General features: G+C 31.2%; 1 protein-coding gene across 12 annotated transcripts in view; it reads right to left on the bottom strand.

Annotated features, from left to right (window-relative positions):
* The window catches only part of LOC127734162 (protein jagged-1b-like), a 124,033-nt gene that overhangs the window by 72,455 nt on the left and 32,894 nt on the right, over positions 1 to 18,684 (bottom strand). For 10 of the 12 annotated variants that reach the window (XM_052243885.1, XM_052243884.1, XM_052243888.1 and 7 more), the window contains 2 exons: positions 8,718 to 8,860; positions 6,836 to 7,004 (listed from right to left, as the gene is read on the bottom strand). In XM_052243885.1, coding sequence (XP_052099845.1) covers positions 6,836 to 6,973 — 138 coding nt within the window. In that variant the 5' untranslated portion in view covers positions 6,974 to 7,004; positions 8,718 to 8,860. Of the gene's footprint in view, positions 1 to 6,835; positions 7,005 to 8,713; positions 8,861 to 18,213; positions 18,461 to 18,684 lie in introns of those variants that run through there. The other 2 variants (XM_052243887.1, XM_052243886.1) reach the window with 2 other exon arrangements.

Here is an 18,684-nt window from a genome sequence, read left to right as displayed (position 1 = left end):
ATTTATGGCAATTCTTAGATATATGAGCTTGTCAAAAAATTAAACGATCTTCATAATAAAGAAATATATTTTAAATCTGTACAAGATTATGCCCCGCATTAAGAATTTTTGTCCGTTTTCTACATCTTACATAAAAACGAGATTAAGTCATGCATCTTTATTTATTAATTCTCTGATCTTTCAAAGCAAACAGTTTATTATTTACTGTCATAATCCCCATAACCAGTCATAAAGTGTTTACTAAACCAAAAAACAAAATTTTCAAAGAAATCCAAATTCCCCGGCCTCGAGCAATAATTGATATCTCAGGGACAACAAACTTGCTATTGCCCTCATAACCAGTAAATACATGTATAATATTACACCATAACCAGTCAATACGTGTATACTATTACACCGTTTTATTTGTCTTATAGTTTTTATAGTGTCTTGCTTTTAAATGAAAGTTTATGAGAAGTAAATGTCAATATAACTATTTCTCAAACAGTTTTTATTCACTTCATAGTGGGGTGATCACAAACGTATGTATATGAGTAACATGTTTTGGTAAAAAAAAAGACTAAATACAAATGCATTCAAAGCATGTTAATACATTAAGCCAAGGCTGGTCATTTCACATCAAATAGTACTTATTATCCATGTTAGCACCATGCTTTCCAGAAATGCTCGAAATTGACATGAACAATTCTAGATTCTTTTTTGTTTTTTAAAGGTAAAAATAGATGACGTAATCGTGATAAAAATAGTCGTAAAATACTACTTGAATTTTTAGTGATACCAATCTCAAATGGAACGCGCTTTTTGTATAAGAATAATCTCTGTACACGACAGTCCGAACTTTAATTATTTTTATCTGTAGAATTGAATGAGACTGGTATAAACTGCGAAATGTTCCACAAAACCCTAGATTTTTCAATAAATCTGAAATGAATGCATTTGTCTGCTGCTTAGCACCATTATTTTGATTTTATACCTATCTTAAACGAATTAGGGTATACAATACTTAATATCTTATGATTTCTCATATTTAGATTTCTGCATAGAAAATAGCGAAATGGTCTTAAGTGCGATGTGCTTGTTAGAATACGACCGCAAATTCAGAACGTTAACAATGCACACGTATGGAACGCCACAGCTGTCTTATGTGGAACTCTGATATTACTTTATGTTGTTTTATTATTACTTGATGATATTTTGTCTTTACTTAATATGGTTTTGACATTACGTAATGATGTTTTGATATAACTCAATATGGAATAGTCATTACTTAATGATTTTTCGATATTACACGATATGGTTTCGTATTGACTTGATATAGTTTTGTCATTACTCAATATGGTTTTGTCATTACTCAATATGGTTTTGTCATTACTCGATGTGGTTTCACCATTATTTAATGTGGTTGTGTCATTAGTCAATGTGGTTTTAACATTACTTGATGTGAATGTGACTTAACGTTATGTAGTTGTTTCATTTCATGATGTGGTTTTGTTATTTCGTAATGATGATTTGCCTATTCTTTATATGGTTTTTAACATTACGCAATGATGTTTCAACATTTGACGATTTTACACTACATGATGTGTTTGTTTCATTATTTGATGTGATCCTGTCATTCTTTGATGTGGTCCTGTCATTCTTTGATGTGGTTATCCCATTACTTGATGAGGTAAAATCACGTGACCAATTCGGAAAAAAATATGTTCTATTTTTAAACAGATTTCAATATATCGTTTGTTTAATGTGCTTTTGATGGGTATCGCTATCCATTGAGTTAAAGTTCAAATTAAAGTTCGAGTAATTGTTCAGAGTTATTTGGTATGAAAAAAGGGAACGGCAGACAAAAATAAGAAAAAAGAGTATTAAAAAGTTTACAGTATTTCGGACATAATTGGGATATCCCCAAACCACTTGGTCCTGTTGTTTTTATCATAAGGTCTTAAACGGAAGCAGTTTTTTTGTAATAAATTTGTAAAATATTCCACGGAACCCTGTGTCTCGCCTGATATTGCTGCTGTAAGTGTAAAAGCGTCATGTTGATCGGCTGTACATTTATCTATACATTTATCGGTATGATATTCTAAAAGTACAAAACTATGATGGCATACATGTTTAGTAACATGTATAATGAAAGGTTAAACTCAATAGAAATAAAAAAAATGGAGATGGAGACGCCGACGCCACAATCGACGACGAAATATAGGTTTGTTGTGTCTCACTGCCGCTACATTGATGTCGCAGGCTCGACACAAATCAACAGACTTGAACTTTATTGTGAACAAACGAAACACTTCAAATCAACTCACACTAAAGTTACAGGGAAACGGGGGGAGGGGGGCTCGGACTAAGCGACAAAGCATCAATACTATAAAATAAGAATTCTCCGAATTGTTTTTAGCGTAAATGATCATTTGAACTCAATCTTTTATTTGTAATCAATTGAATTCCCTGATCTACCTCGCACTAATTGAAAAATAAACTTTTGGAATATCTGTTTCACTGAAAGTTGGGGGGGGGGGGCATATTGTTTTACCCCTGTCCGTCCGTCCGTCCGTCCGTCCGTCTGTCCGTCCCATTATGGGTATATAGTTATTCCGCATAACTCCTCCTACAGTTTGAATCCTAGGAAGTTTTCTCTTTACTGTCTGTTTGTACATATATTGAAGGTGTGCATATGGTCAGGGTTTTTATTTTTATTATCTTTTGCTCTTTTGGGAGATAATCGAACTTTTTTTTGTCAATTTGGGGTATAAGCGGTTAAATGAGTTGAGTGCGGGGGCATCACTTTGTCTAGTTTACATTTTTTTCTCGTGTTGTGCTGTTACACAACTGTAACAGTCCGATGTAAGGTTAGGATTTAGCGCTCACATACATGTTTAACTCCGCCACGTGCACTTTCTTTATGTACCTGCCCCAAGTCAGTAGCATGAAGTTCAATTGTTGTCGTTGTATAAATGTGTGTCTTTTTTTTGTAGATTGTTTATTTATAAATAAGACCGTTTGTTTTTTCGTTTGAATTTTTTCACATGGTGCATGGTGGCCTTTTGTAGCTGATTATACGGTGTGTTGAAGTCTGTACGGTTGCCTATATATGATTTCTTACATCCACTGCATTTAAACTCTGGTGGATAGTTGTCTCATTGTCAATCACACCACATCTAACTTTATTTCAACTTCTATGTTGCGTTTTGTATACTGTAACATTGTTTATCTTTTTTACGCATACCCCGGAGCCTTCTTTTCGGAAGCCCGAGCAAAAGTCCTTGTTCCGCGATAGAAAATTTAATTGCGAACTCATATAAGATAGCTCAAATTTCAACTCAAAATCTTAATTAATCTTAATGAGACTTAAATTCGATTCTTACTCAAACTCTACCTCAAAAAGTGACTCAAATTTAATGTTGTAACTAGAACTCTACCTTTAAATGTGACTCAAACTCGAAGTCCAACTCGAAACTCAATGCTAACTAAAACTTTAATTCTAATAATGACTTGAATTCGAAATCGAAGACTAACTCAAAGTTTAACTCAAACAGTAACCCGAACTTTAATTTGAACTCTAATTCGATGGATGACCACACTCATCCAAGGCACATACAACATGGAAATCTATCTAAAAATAGAACAGGTTTTTCCGAATTGGTCACGTGATTTTACCTCATCAAGTAATGGGATAACCACATCAAAGAATGACAGGACCACATCAAATAATGTAACAAACACATCATGTAGTGTAAAATCGTCAAATTTTGAAACATCATTACGTAATGTTAAAACCATATAAAGAATAGGCAAATCATCATTACAAAATAACAAAACCACATCATGTAATGAAACAACTACATAACGTTAAGTCACATTCACATCAAGTAATGTTAAAACCACATTGACTAATGACACAACCACATTAAATAATGATGAAATCATATCGAGTAATGACAAAACTATATTGAGTAATGACAAAACTTTATCAAGTCAATACGAAACTATATCGTGTAATATCGAAATATCATTAAGTAATGATTATTCCATATTGAGTTATATCAAAACATCATTACGTAATGTCAAAACCATATTAAGTAAAGACAAAATATCATCAAGTAATAATAAAACAACATAAAGTAATTTCAGAGTTCCACATAAGACAGCTGTGGCGTTCCATACACACGTAACAATGGATCATCGAAATCGGACTTTGTGTGCTCTTTTATCGTAAAACTATAGTAGAAGAGTACTCTGTGGAATATTGGTTTTCGCTATATATAATTTTTAATGTGTTGTTTTTGAGGAAAAGTTATTTGTTTTTAATATAAGGAAAAAAGGGTTTGCCAAAATTGCACTGTGGCAGATATAACGTCGGTAACGTCAGAATCCCTCAGAGTCCCTAATATAAGAAAATAACCATCACTGGAAGTTTACCAATCAAATGTTCACACCTTTTTTATCTGTGTACAAGCTTTAGTAACCATGTAATCTCAAGTTTCCAAAATATTTTATAGAAACCCCAAATAAAACAAGTAATGTTGCTTTGAAATACCAAAGATATATGTTTATGACCCAGAAATTTTTACTGCAATGAAATGTAGGATTAATTACCTACAACTGTCATATTCAAGGGAATATTTGTTTCGACCTATTTTCGTATGCAACCGGTTATGACGTACTATGATTTGGTGGAATTACACCTGAAGAAGACTTTTTTGTTGAATAAACTGAATGTGACTGTGTATACTGGTAAGAGTACTAAGCTTATCGTGAGCAGTTACATAGAAAAAATTATTTCATACCGGTAATTTGGTTGGAACAGTATTTTCTGTCGCAATTAAAATAATTTTATCTTTGTATCATCATTTGGTCATATCTAGTTCTGTTTGTTCAAAGGTCTGATTACAAAACGCTTACTGCATTGATGGGAATACATCAACAATGAGCTTAACGTTTTAACAATATTTTGATCATTATTCCTTATTTTATCGGGCAATGAATGTGTCGCAAATTTGTTAAAATAGGAAAATATATTTTCCAGAATTCAGAAGGTAATTATAGGAATGAATCTGTCTTTGCAAGGAAAATCCTTTCATCTGACATAAAAATGCGAGAACGCATTTCTCGGAGGCGTGGGTAATGTGACGTATGTGTTTGGGACGACTATGCATTATAAAGGGCGAAGTCATTAGTTTCTGTACCCTTTTGTATTTGAACTCAAAACAGAAAAAAAATGGAATTAAAAGGTACAGTTACAATTTCCTTATTTGAATTGATACTTACCTTAAACTTATTGTATTAATAAGTTACATTTCATTAAATTTACAGTAAGGTTAATCAATGGATAACTTGCAAAATTTTGGACTAAATTCTACTTTTCAATTCAAGTACTTATGCGTATCTTTGACTATTTCATAAACTTGCAAATGAGTGAACTTTTATGAAGAATGCTCGGCTTGAGAAGCAATTACAGTATAATTGGTATTTTCATGGTCATCTAGAACCATAATATCTTCCTTGAGATTAGATATTATCGTTTAATTAAATGACTCCCCTTGTTACTATGATATGCTCTATATTGCACAGTCCAATAAAGGTGGACTCGTCCAGGGTTGAAACATCCTTGTTACTATGCAATACAGGGTTATGGTATTGCCCCATAGTGGTATATCCCAATCATCCAGGGGTATAAGCATCCGTCAGCAGTCAATCAGGGTCGGTATTTCGATGAGATCCCACGTATCTAAGTGAAAGAATACATAACAGCTTAATATCCCAAATATTGAATCGACTGCTCAAGTCTTTCCAATAACTGAACTTAGGAGAAAAATTGTCTTAAAGTGTTAGTGAGCTGCATCGAGAAAAGCAGAATAGCTAAAGAGCTAAGAGAGCTTCTTTGATTAAGATAACGACATAGCGGAAAGAGCAACAATATTGAAAGCCTTTTAAACTAACTATTTGAGATAGAAATATTGTGAGCCAGTGGAGCTACAACGCTAGTTAGTCTGTTGAGCTAGGAGCTACAGAGCTAGTGAGCAAGTGGAACTTGCTATTTACTTGACCTATAGTGTCAGTGACCCAGTTTGGCTGAATATTTATTTGAGCATGAGGAGCTTTACAGGGCCGAGAGAGTTGAAAAGGTATTGTTAACAAAAGAAACTATATACACAAGTCTCAGATCTCGAGAATCAACTTGGGTACGGACCCCCGACACGTAACAATTTTTAGTTATATTTATATATATTTTTTTTGAAAACAAAATCATTTTGAATTGATGAAGGCAATGTTCAAAGATCGTACTACAGTGTTCAATGTAATAATCACCTTTCAGATATAGTTTATTTAAAAAAGCAGTAAATTTGCACGGATCCATTCTAACTATATGACCGCTATAAACATCATCTACAAATACGGATGCTCTATCGATGTTTGTTATAAGATTTCTAAAGGTACAGCGAAATTTCCGAACCAAATATATGTATCTATAAAAGAGCATTGTAAAGATCATAAATAATTTATAGAAACAAAAATTCCTTACTAAACAACTTACCATTTATACAAAGATTAGGTTCTTTGGAAGGTAAGCCGTCGCAACTAACACGGGTAGAGAGAACGATTTGATGCAAAATTAAGGCGACGAACAACAGACTGTTTTGTCGTAAATTTTGGAATAGAGTTTTTATCTAAATTTAGAAAAGTATATTTTTTGTTTTTTATATTCAATTGTTTAAAGTAATTTCACTTGGGTAAATATGAAAACTATAATCATTGAATTCTTGATTATTTAAACCAGAAATGTAATCAAGATAAAACGAATTACAAATATTTAAAATATCTTATATATATTTACCAGCATGCACTTCAGGTACCGTCTGTGGTTTGGTGTATTAGGAGGAAGAGTATGTGCCTCCTCGAGAAGTTCACTACAATGGTCTGTCAAACTACTATTATCTTTTACAAGTGGTTCCATGTTATACATCATCCCCATCAACAATAGCCATTCCCTCCACTGTACTCTCCTGAAAAAGTAGTTGAAAAGATAAACAGTGTTTCCAAGCAATATTTACATTTATGATTAGTTTGAAGCTCACAAAAAGTTTATTTTTTACATGCATATATATGCATTATTATATTTAAGTGCGTGTGTTTGTGTGTGTATGTGTGTTTGTGGTCATTTTATAATAGTGAGTAAGGAGACATCTCTCCACCATACATAGGGTACTCCTTCGCTTTCTAAATTTACATATTCATTTTTAGAATTGACTGTCCAAAAAATTAGCTGTGAGGCTGCCGAATGTCTCACGTGATGTGGCAACGTTTAAGGTAACTACATACGGAAAACTTTCGGAAAATAAGAATTTAGCAAGACAATAATTAAAAAGTAGTACAAAATATTTATAATGTTATACACATCTCCATAAGTAGGACAAATGAAAAGGAAATTTGAAAATTAATGAAATTGTTTATTTAAAGATAAAAGAGATAAATGCATTATGTTTTCTATTTTTCACTTATTGTGGAACGAGTCAAGTAATTTTACCAAACTCTGTGACATAACCCATTTAAGGCAACTTATCATTGACATTTTACTGACATATTGACCTTAAATTGACTTTAAATCAATTATCTATTGAAAAATATTGAACTCAAAAGGGATTAGCATTTCAGTAAAGCTGAAGATTAACAGTCATGTTTTGAATAATTTATGATATAATGCGTATGCTTGTATGTTTAAAAGTACTTTGGATGTATCAATTTAACATGACTGTATTAATAAGTCTGAAATCGGATTCCAGTTTTAAATATTTATTTTGTAATAAAATATTTTCAAAAGAGCAATTTTCCTTTGATGAGTTTTTATAGTTGAATTAAAATTCTCTTTTATATTGTTTGTTACAAAAAGTTTACGAACCAAATGTATCTATACAAGGACGTATAACTAACATTGTCCTATTATTTATCATTTATATTAGGGCTTTTAAACAACTTTTTATCTAATGACTAATTCAACATTTAAACTCCGTATCCTTTTTATATTCGAGCGTCACTGAAGAGTGTTTTGTAGATTGGCGTACGAAATTTCAAGCCTGGTATATATGATAAGTTTACAGTGGATTCATTTATTTTCATGATTACCAATTATCGTTGATAATAGAAAACTATATTTATTTCGTGATTTAACCAAATCTGAATAAAAACCAATGGGAAATTTGTCATTCGTTGCACATTTAATTTCGTGGTTCACCTATATCCACGAAATCAATGAAAATTGATATTCAACGAATGATAATGAATACACAGTATTTCTCTTTTCTATCTTTACAGTTTTTATCAAGCGATAAGAATATATAATCTACTTTCTATCTTATTTGTTTTCATTACTTCGAGCATGGAAGTATTATATTAAACAATATAATACTTCCATGCTTCGAGCAACTAGCCTTCAATCGATCTTATTTCACGAGATCACCGCTACATAGGCATGTTGTGTGTAGGCGGCTTAAAGAAAATATCAGTCAATCAATTAATATTTCATGATAAAAGTCTTATTATATCTCAGATAAAGATACTCTAGAATACTAGCATCCTTTCTTTATTAATGGTTAACACTCAATATTTTCGGGTTTCATTCTGTTATGGATTTGTTTTGTCAGATTAAACGCTGAATAGAATATAAAGTTTATCATTTTGTTTCCTCCCAAAAACTTAATAAATTATGTATTTTTACCTACACGGATGTGAAGGTTCTAATAGCTGTTGCCGGTCAACATCATTATAAGGTTGTAATTCCAGTGTTCAGATCTCACAACAAACTGATTTTAGTCACCTCCTTTAGCTGACAGTAGACGTACTATACTTTCTCTTTAAACGACTTCTGAAAAAAAAAATACATAAGTAGTCGGTTTCTTTTTCATTAGGCACAACTTATTTTACTGAGGGTTCGTAAGTAATAGGCTGAAATCAACAAAGTACATTATATATATGTCACTACTCTTTGTTTATAAGGATCTGACATATCAGTTCTACTTTCTATTTCGAAATCATTACCTCAAACGATAAAATGTCTGCCTTTACATTTGAAAGTTACAGTATATAAACACTGTATTATTATGTGAAAACCCAAGGCTCCAAAACAGTATCAAGGAGTAAAGTGAAGTAAAGCGCCGTCATAGGAAATTAGATAATAGGTCAAAGATTTATAAGTTTTGGTCCTGAATCGTCAAAATCTATAAAGATACTTAATAGATAATCACACAATTTAAAAAAAAAGAGTTGAAATTCACCTTGAAAGAAGTTTCTTCCTTTAATTTGTTCATTTGATGACTATTACTTGCTCTTTTTATTTTGTCTGTAAACTGTTAAAAATGAGTTAATTCATATGAATATGAAAATATCATGTATTCCCTTGATAATATATTAAAGACGATGATTTAAGCCAAAAAATAAAGAGTCGATATGTCATACCAAGGATATGTATAGCAAGACACTATAGTATAGCAAGACACTATACAAATCCTTGGTCATACTTGATCATTAAATTTATAAAATTTGTCAATCAAACAAAAACTATTATAGTAAATATCACTTAAGGTGGATGGGGTGTCTTCCTCCATCATAGATTTTGCTGTAGCAGATAACAATTGTTCTAGATCTTTTAAGAAATGTTCAAATCATGTGTAAGACTTAACATGTTAATATAGAAAATTAGGTGTTTTATCATATGTATGGCTGTATTTTCTTAAAAGCGAAATATATTGTTTTATTCAATTTTTTTTTTACTTTGCCACATAAGGGGAGAAACCTCAGATAAAAGTAATTTTTATAATAGAAATTGTTGTGAATTTACCTATATTTATATGTAGCAAGACAACAAGTCTGGTGACCCCATTTTTTCTTTTTCTTATCTAAAAGCATGTAATAAGAGCTATCTCCTAACGTTTTATCTTAAATTCTGTGGTGTATTTTCTTTTTATCACACAAAATTGGATTTTCCATGCATAATCTATACAAAATCTAACAAAGTTCACCAAAGGTGAAAAAAGTGGAAACCCTATGCCTGAAGTGGATGAAAATTTGGACTTTGGAGTCATATTTTGCAGAAATAGTACCTTTTTATTACGCTTTCAGATTTTATTATACACGACTCAACATACAATCCGAATTGACCGAAGACGTAGTTTCTTGAATTACAGCAAACACACAAAAACAAGTTTAAAAATTTATATTGAATGAAAAAGTTGTCATCAGAATGAGTAGAGAAACACAGTTTGCAACTTTAGGTCAACGTATGGCCTTTAACAAGGAGCAAAACTAAAACTGCATAAAACTGAATTATAAAAGGGTCTGACAAGAAAATAGAATAGAGAATTGAAGCAGGGCATATGTCAAAAAAAGCAAAATCACAAAAATACTGAACTCCGAGGACAATTCAAAACGGAAAGTCCCTAATCAAATGGCAAAATCAAAAGCTACAACACATCAAACGAATGGATAACAACTGTCATATTCCTGACTTGGTACAGGCATTTTAATTATGTAGAAAATGGTAGATTGAACCTGGTTTTATAGCGCTAAACCTCTCACTTGTACGACAGTCGCATCAAATTCCATTATATTGACAACGATGCGTGAACAAAATGTTACAAATAAGGGTACAACAACAACACGAGCCCCACCAAAACTGCGGGAGATTTCAGGTGCTCGGGAAGGGTAAGCAGATCCTGCTCCACATGTGGCACCCGTCGTGTAGCTCATGTTATTACAAAGCCGGTAAATAGTCTAATACGGAAGGTCACATTAGTAAAAAGGGAACGGGATTATAGTTACGACATAAGGAACATATCCGATATCATCTGTAAAGCGGATATTCCAAAACAGTCAACCAACTCGTGATGGCGTCCGTAAAATTTACGAAGTGATGATTTCAATTTCACCATTTGGAACTCTTGGTTTAACAATGAAAAGGTCATAATAGCTGAAATCATCTCTTTTGTCGTAAAGTTTTGTTTTCAACCGACCCTAATAGTCAAATTCTAGATCTAAGTCATAATCAAATGGCAAACTCAAAAGCTCAAACACATCAAACGAATGGATAACAGCTGTCATATTCCTGACTTGGTACAGGCATTTTCTTGTGTAGAAAATGGTGGATTAAACCTGGTTTTATAGCTCTAAACCTCTCACTTGTATGACAGTCGCATCAAAAAAGTAAGAAAACTGGGAACAACGTACGATAATTGATCACTACTATGACCCATTGCAATGTTATGATGATAATTATAATATATAAAAACAGTGATCTTGTTTTGCACATTCCTCGTCAGTAAATTATGAAATAAAAACAACCTTATCCACCTTATCAACAATATGTACAGCCTATGCAACCTATGCAGCCCATACCAAGCCCGGGTTTTAACCAAATGTCGCCTATGCAGGGATATTATAACATGTCATCCCAAAGTCCGGGTAATAATATGATCCCACAAAGCCTTCCACTTTCGCAATCAACAATAAACATTGGACCAGACACAAATGATAAAATAGACAGTTTAGTTCAAAAAATTGATCAAATGTTCAAAAAACTATCAACACTTGACAAAATTGACGAAAAGCTGAAAAAATTTGAGTCGTCTATAAACAATTTAGTTAAAAATGTTGACACTGTTAATAAAAGGATTGACGAAATTGAAAAGGGAATGGAATTTGTAGATGGCAGCTTTGAAGTTAGTAAAACAGAACGGGAAAATCTCAAAAGTACTGTCTCGGAAATACAAATTAATAATGGAGTAATTGTTATTGATTTAGATGATATTCGCCGTGATCTCAACAACTTGAATGAAAGGCATCTTGATTTGCAAACAAGGTCGATGCGCGAAAACTTAGTGTTTACTGGTATCCCACATAAAAACGACGAAACCATAGAAGAAACAGAAAACATTATTAGAAACTTTATGTATACAGAACTTAAAATGGAGACAACTGTAGATTTTCACCGAGCGCATCGTTTTGGAAAGGAAACAGAATTTCGTGATAGAAAGGATGGGAGTCGGTTAAAAACAAGACCTATCGTATGTCGATTCAAAAACTACAAAGACAGAGAAATTGTTCGGTCGTCGGCAAAGGAACTAAAAGGGACTCATTATGGCATCCAGGAACAATTCCCAAAAGAGATAAATGACAAACGTAAAATGTTATGGCCATATTTTAAACAGGCTAAAGAAAACAAAAAGAAAGCTTATTTGAAACGGGATAAGCTATTTATAGATGGGAATGAATTCTTCCTACCCGATGACGATGAGATGGAAACAAACGACGGCAAGGAGAAGTATGAAAAACAAGGTGCGCGTCCAAGGACAACACCCCACAGAGAGCCTCAACGACAAACTCATCGATCCCACATTGGACCCCGCAGAGGGCGTAGACACTAGGTAGATCAAGGAGGATTAACAGACAGTTTCATTCAGCCTGACTACTCCAGTGGAACGGACTTTCACTTAATTACCAATAAAAAATCATGTCATATAGTAAACAATAAATCGATTAAAATATTAACATTAAATGTATGTGGTATTAAATCAAAATTAATGTACCCTGAATTTATTACTTTACTTGATAATTATGATGTTGTATGTTTTAATGAAACAAAACTTGACGATCTGGATACAGTAGAATTGGATAATTTTATTTTTCATTTTAAAAACCGTAAAAAGTTTTCAAATCGAAAATCTGGTGGTATTGCCTTTGGCTATAAGAGATATTTAGAAAATGTTATTTCCCCACTACAAACTGATTGTCCTTTTGTTCAATGGTTTAGGATTGACGAAAAAATATTTGACTTAAAAAGTAGTGTTATATTCGGAGTAATTTACATACCACCTGAAAACTCTATATATACATCAGAAAATGCACTTTCAGATATAGAATTAGAATTTTTTGAGTTACAAAGAACAAATAAGTATATTTGTCTTCTAGGTGATTTTAATAGTAGAACAGCGAGTTTACAAGATTTTAATGATTTAGTAGACACAGATGATTTCTTAGCACAGAATTTAATTGATATTAATGAATTTAGTAACGTTAATATCTTAGACAATTTGGGTATTCAAAGGAAACGACACAGTGCTGATTTAAGTGTAAACACATATGGTAGAAAACTTATACAATTTTGTAAGAATAACAACATGTATATAATGAATGGTCGGATAGGAAATGATGAAGAAGGTAAACCTACGAGCAAGAATACAAGTGTCGTAGATTATGCAATAAGTACAGCAGATGTATTTTATTTAGTTAAAAATTTTGATGTTCTACCTTTTAGCAATTTATATTTTGATATCCATTGTCCACTTGAATTAGTACTCAATTGTAGTAATACTTAGCAATCAAATGTATATATAAATGTAGAATCTGATGAAAATAATACATATATTGGGAAATGGAATCATGATCAAGTTAATGAATATAAAGACAATATTGACAAAGAAAGTATATCTAAATTGTTATCTTTTATTATGACAAAATCTGAAAATGTTCAAAGTGTTGATAAAAATACTATTGATGAAATTGTAAATGAAATAAGAGATGTTTTACTCAATTCTGCTAGAAATACATTTGGTGACTTCGTACAGAAAACTTATGGATATGATTTCACGGGAGGGAAACAAAATCACCGTGATTGGTTTAACACAGAATGCCGCCGGGAAAGGAGGGCGTTTAGAAAATCAGAAAGGTTGTATAAACGATATGGTTCACGCATGTTCAAGGAACGTATGAGACGTAGTGAGACTCTATATAAAAAAACCATGGATAAAAATATTAGATCATTTAATGTTAATTTACGTTCAAAAATGAAAAAGATGCGAACAAAAAACCCGAAAGAATTTTGGAAAATTATAAATCGAGGAAGACGAAGGAAAAAAAATGATATTAATATTGAAGATTTGTTTTCCTTTTTTAAGGATCTGAATAAAAATAACGAAACAGAAAATCGATACATATTAGAAAATGATATTAACGAAAATTCATCAAATGTATTTCTTAATGCTTGTATCACTAAAGATGAAATATTGAAGGCCATAAAAAGCCTGAAAAATAATAAGACACCTGGTGATGATCTTATTGTAAATGAGTATATATGTTCGTCTATTGAATTTTTTATTGATGTCTATGTGTATCTATTTAATCTTATTTTTGACACAGGATTGTTGCCTGAGGCATGGTTAATAGGAAATGTAATTCCATTGTTTGAAAACAAAGGCTCTGAAAATGATCCACAAAACTATAGGCCTATAACGTTATTATCTACTCTGGGTAAACTTTTTACCTCAATATTGAACACAAGATTATGTAATTATCTTGATGAATTATGTATACTAAATGAAAACCAAGCAGGTTTCAGAAGGGATTATTCTACGACTGAACACATTTTTACTATACATATTTTATTTGAATTATTTAAATTTGGAAAGAAAAGGTTACATTGTGCTTTTATCGACTTTGAAAAAGCGTTTGACTCTTTACAGCGAAATTTACTTCTGTTCAAATTATTGCTGAATGAAGTAAATGGGAAATTTTTTCGTGTTATTCAGAATATGTATGATTTTGCCAAATCTCGTATTATACATGAGGGCAAAAAATCCGATTTCTTCCCTTGTGAGATGGGGTACGGCAAGGGGAAAACCTTTCACCTGCTTTGTTTTCTATATTTTTAAATAATCTTCAAACTTTGTTTGAACAGAAAAATATAACTGGCTTAAAATCTATATCACAAGATATCGAAAATGAGCTGTCAGTATTTTTGAAATTATTTCTACTTTTATATGCAGATGATACTGTTTTATTAGCAGAAAATAGCACTGATCTACAATACATGTTAAATACCTTTTACGAATATTGTGAAGAATGGAAAATGAAAATAAATACAAATAAAACTAAAGTTTTGATCTTTTCGAGTGGCAGAATGCCAGCAAATCTCAAGTTCACAGTAAATTGCAACGATATTGAAATTGTAAAAGAATACAAATATTTAGGTATTTTATTTTCTAGAAGTGGATCCTTTTTATCAAATAAAAAATATTTAAAAGAGCAAGCCACAAAAGCTATGTATAGTGTTTTAAAAAAAGGTAGACAAAACAATTTGTCAATAGAATGTCAACTTGATTTATTTGACAAAATGGTTTTACCAATACTGTTATATGGATCAGAAATATGGGGTTTTGAAAATATAGATATACATGAACGTGTACATTTACAATTTTGTAAAATAATTTTACATTTAAAACAGTCTACTCCAAATTTCATTGTGTATGCAGAGCTTGGCAGATACCCCATTACCGTGTCTGTAAAATTGCGAATGGTTAATTTCTGGAGTAGACTTCTTAATGGAAAAGAAAGTAAAATTTGTGTTATTTTATACAAACTTGTATTTTTATATTATAATGATAACGGAAAAGAAACTAAGTGGATATCATATGTTAAAAATATTTTTGATAATTGTGGTATGTCCAATATATGGCATGCACAGTTTGTTGATAAATGGGTGACAAAATGTATTGAGCAAAAACTCAAAGACCAGTTCCAACAAGAATGCTTTGCTTTTGTTGCAGACTCGCCTAAAACTATATGTTATCGAATTTTTAAAAAGAATTTTCAATTTGAAAAATATTTTTCTTCTTTGCCTTACAAATTTATTCATACATTTTGCAAATATAGATGTGGAAGTCACCACTTGCCGATTGAGTCTGGAAGGTGGTAGGGTATACCGAGAGAAGACAGAATCTGCCGTCTCTGTGACTCAAACGACATTGGTGACGAGTACCATTACGTTATGAATTATGGAACATTTAAGTTGGAAAGAAAGAAATTTTTACCGAAATACTGTTTGTCAAACCCTAATATCTATAAATTTGATCAACTGTTTAATTCATTAAATATTGTAATATTAGAAAAACTATGTAAATTTATCGAAGTTATAAATGTGAAAGTCAGTCCTCTAAGTTAATTTCATTGTATTGTTCGCACATGCATGCAGAAATTGTACCTTATAGTTATAATTATGTATGTTCTCTATAACTATGTAATTGTAGTTTTATGAGAAATAAATTATTCGGGAACAACGTACAGTATTGATCACTACTATGACCCATTGCAATGTTATGATGATAATTATAATTTATAAAAACAGTGATCTTGTTTTGCACATTCCTCGTCAGTATATTATGAAATAAATGTCCATTATTTTATTGTTTAAAAAATATCTCAGACACATCCATAAAGGTTACTACAATGAATGATTATCTGAGCTTTTTGAGATGGTCCCAACTATAAAATGTAGTAGTTTTATATTGGTATTTACCATTAGCGCATATTTTTGACATGTTAACCTATTATGTCTGCTTCTTTTGTTCACATATTGTTTTCAATGAAATGGAATTAAATGCGACTGTCATACAAGTAAGAGGTTTTGACTAGCTATAAAACCTGATTAAATCCACCTTTCTACATAATATATGTCTGTGCCAAGTCAGGAATATGACAGTCGTTTTCTATTCGTTTGATGTGTTTGAGCTTTTGATTCTGCTATTGATAAGGGACTTTTCGCTTTGAATTTTACTTGGAGTTCGGTATTTTTGCTATTTTACTTTTTTTGTAACTAACATAAGGCCGTCTTCTCATTGAGCTAGACTCGTTGTGGTTTAATTGTCCTAAACATTTAAACTGTACTACCTTCCCATTGATAAATCAATGTTTATGTGTTGGTCTTGTACGTGGGTGCCGAGTTAAAAAAAACTAGATGTTCAGAACATGAATTTTAAAAATTAAGAATACTCATAATCCATCTGAACATTTCGTCAAATTTGCCATATCTATACCACAAATTTATATACAAAAAAAGACCTGAACAAAAATCAAGACATTGCTGAACCTAAATACAATTCATATGTATTTTTAATTTCAAATATAACAAACTTAACTGTATTTTGCAGTACGCATTTTCTCTTTTTATAAGATGCCAAAACTAACTAATTTGGGAAAGACATTTGAAATCTTCATGAAAAATCAAATCAAATAAAATAAAATATTTGTTTGGACAAAGCACTTATGATATATAGGACATTACGTAATCCAAGTGTAGAACATAATAATTAAAAAAGTGTAATACCCAACATTTGAAAATTTACAAATGATGTGCTATAATTCTGTTTTACTTTTTATTGGAAACAGACATTTTTTTTAATTCCCTTATGAACTATTTTTTGGACAGCTTTTACATGAAATGAATTATTTGGGGGGAAAAAAATTGCCCCAAAAAAATTAAAATAGTTTGTGTTTGAATTACTTATGCAAACAAGAAATTTTCAAGTCATGTCCATTATATTTACATATAGATTTCTTTTAGTGTACTCATGTTAACAATTTCCAGGTTAATTCAGATCATTAAAACCAGTGTAGGGATGATAACAAATTCATATATTTTGGGTCCTTTCTGGTTTGATCTGCTCTTTAACATTTGTATTAGATTAGAAAATTGGTTATTATACTTAGTTTATTATAATACATGTATTAGTTCAGTAATTTCCTTAACGTTATAATTGCAAGAAATTCGTTCCATATGAATTTGATAATCAGTCAAGTAGTCATGTTTGCAGATTCTTTGGTAGACTAATAGTTAGAATTGTCGAACATACCTTGAAACGAGTATAAACTTTTAAGAAAACATCCATTTAAAACATAGTTTGGGATAAAAGATTGGAGAATAACATTGCATTGATATGAATCTTAGCTTAACTATGATAACTTTTCCAATCTAAAAAAGAATTTACATGTGAGAACAAAGAACAAAATCCGAAAAAAACAAGTATGTAATATTAACAAAAACTAATTAAAATTACACTTTGAATTAAACAGACACGAGAAAGAAATTAAAAGTAAACTGATTCGTAAATGCCAAAACTTTATGTACATGATAACGAAATAATATTTAATTTATTTTGGGGATATCAAAGCAATAAAATACAAATTGTTGTTTTACACAACGTATTCAAAGCAATTTGTATGATACTTGATATATCTCTCAAATGGGACACAACGCTTAACACCACTGCAATTGTAAAAGGACAGTTTTACTACGTGTATTTTAAAAATTTATATCATAACACAATACTTGAAACACATGATGATAGAAAATTTAAAAAAAACTGTCAATTAAAAATTTTACATTTACTATACCTCACGTTTTGATTCTAACCCAAAATCGATAAGGTTATCTTATACAATATTTCCTTCAATCGGAAATGCTAGTCCACGGGTGTCTAATCACAGCAGTTGTCTAAATAAATTATAAGTCAAAAGTCGATACGTAATCAAAAGTTCTTATTTACTTATTATGATGAATCGTACTTATAAATGTATGTATTTCACTTTGTAACTAACTATGATCGTCTTCTTACTGAGCTGGATTTGTTGTAGTGTTCGTTTCCTAAACCTTTTAATTATCTAAATCTACTACGTACCCATTGAAAAATCAATGTTTTTATTAGATAACCTTCAGTCGATAGGCAATGGAGGTCTTTTACTTGGGTTACGTGTTCCTTAAACTAGATCTAGAGTTTCAGAACATGATTGTTTAAAATTAAAAATATTTATAATCCATCTTAAAATTTGTCCATATCTACACTACAAGTTTGTACATAAAAACCA

The sequence above is a fragment of the Mytilus californianus genome, unplaced genomic scaffold (genome assembly GCF_021869535.1).
Source record: "Mytilus californianus isolate M0D057914Y unplaced genomic scaffold, xbMytCali1.0.p SCAF_3, whole genome shotgun sequence".
Classification (NCBI taxonomy): domain Eukaryota; kingdom Metazoa; phylum Mollusca; class Bivalvia; order Mytilida; family Mytilidae; genus Mytilus; species Mytilus californianus.
This window is presented reverse-complemented; position numbering and strand designations above follow the sequence as displayed.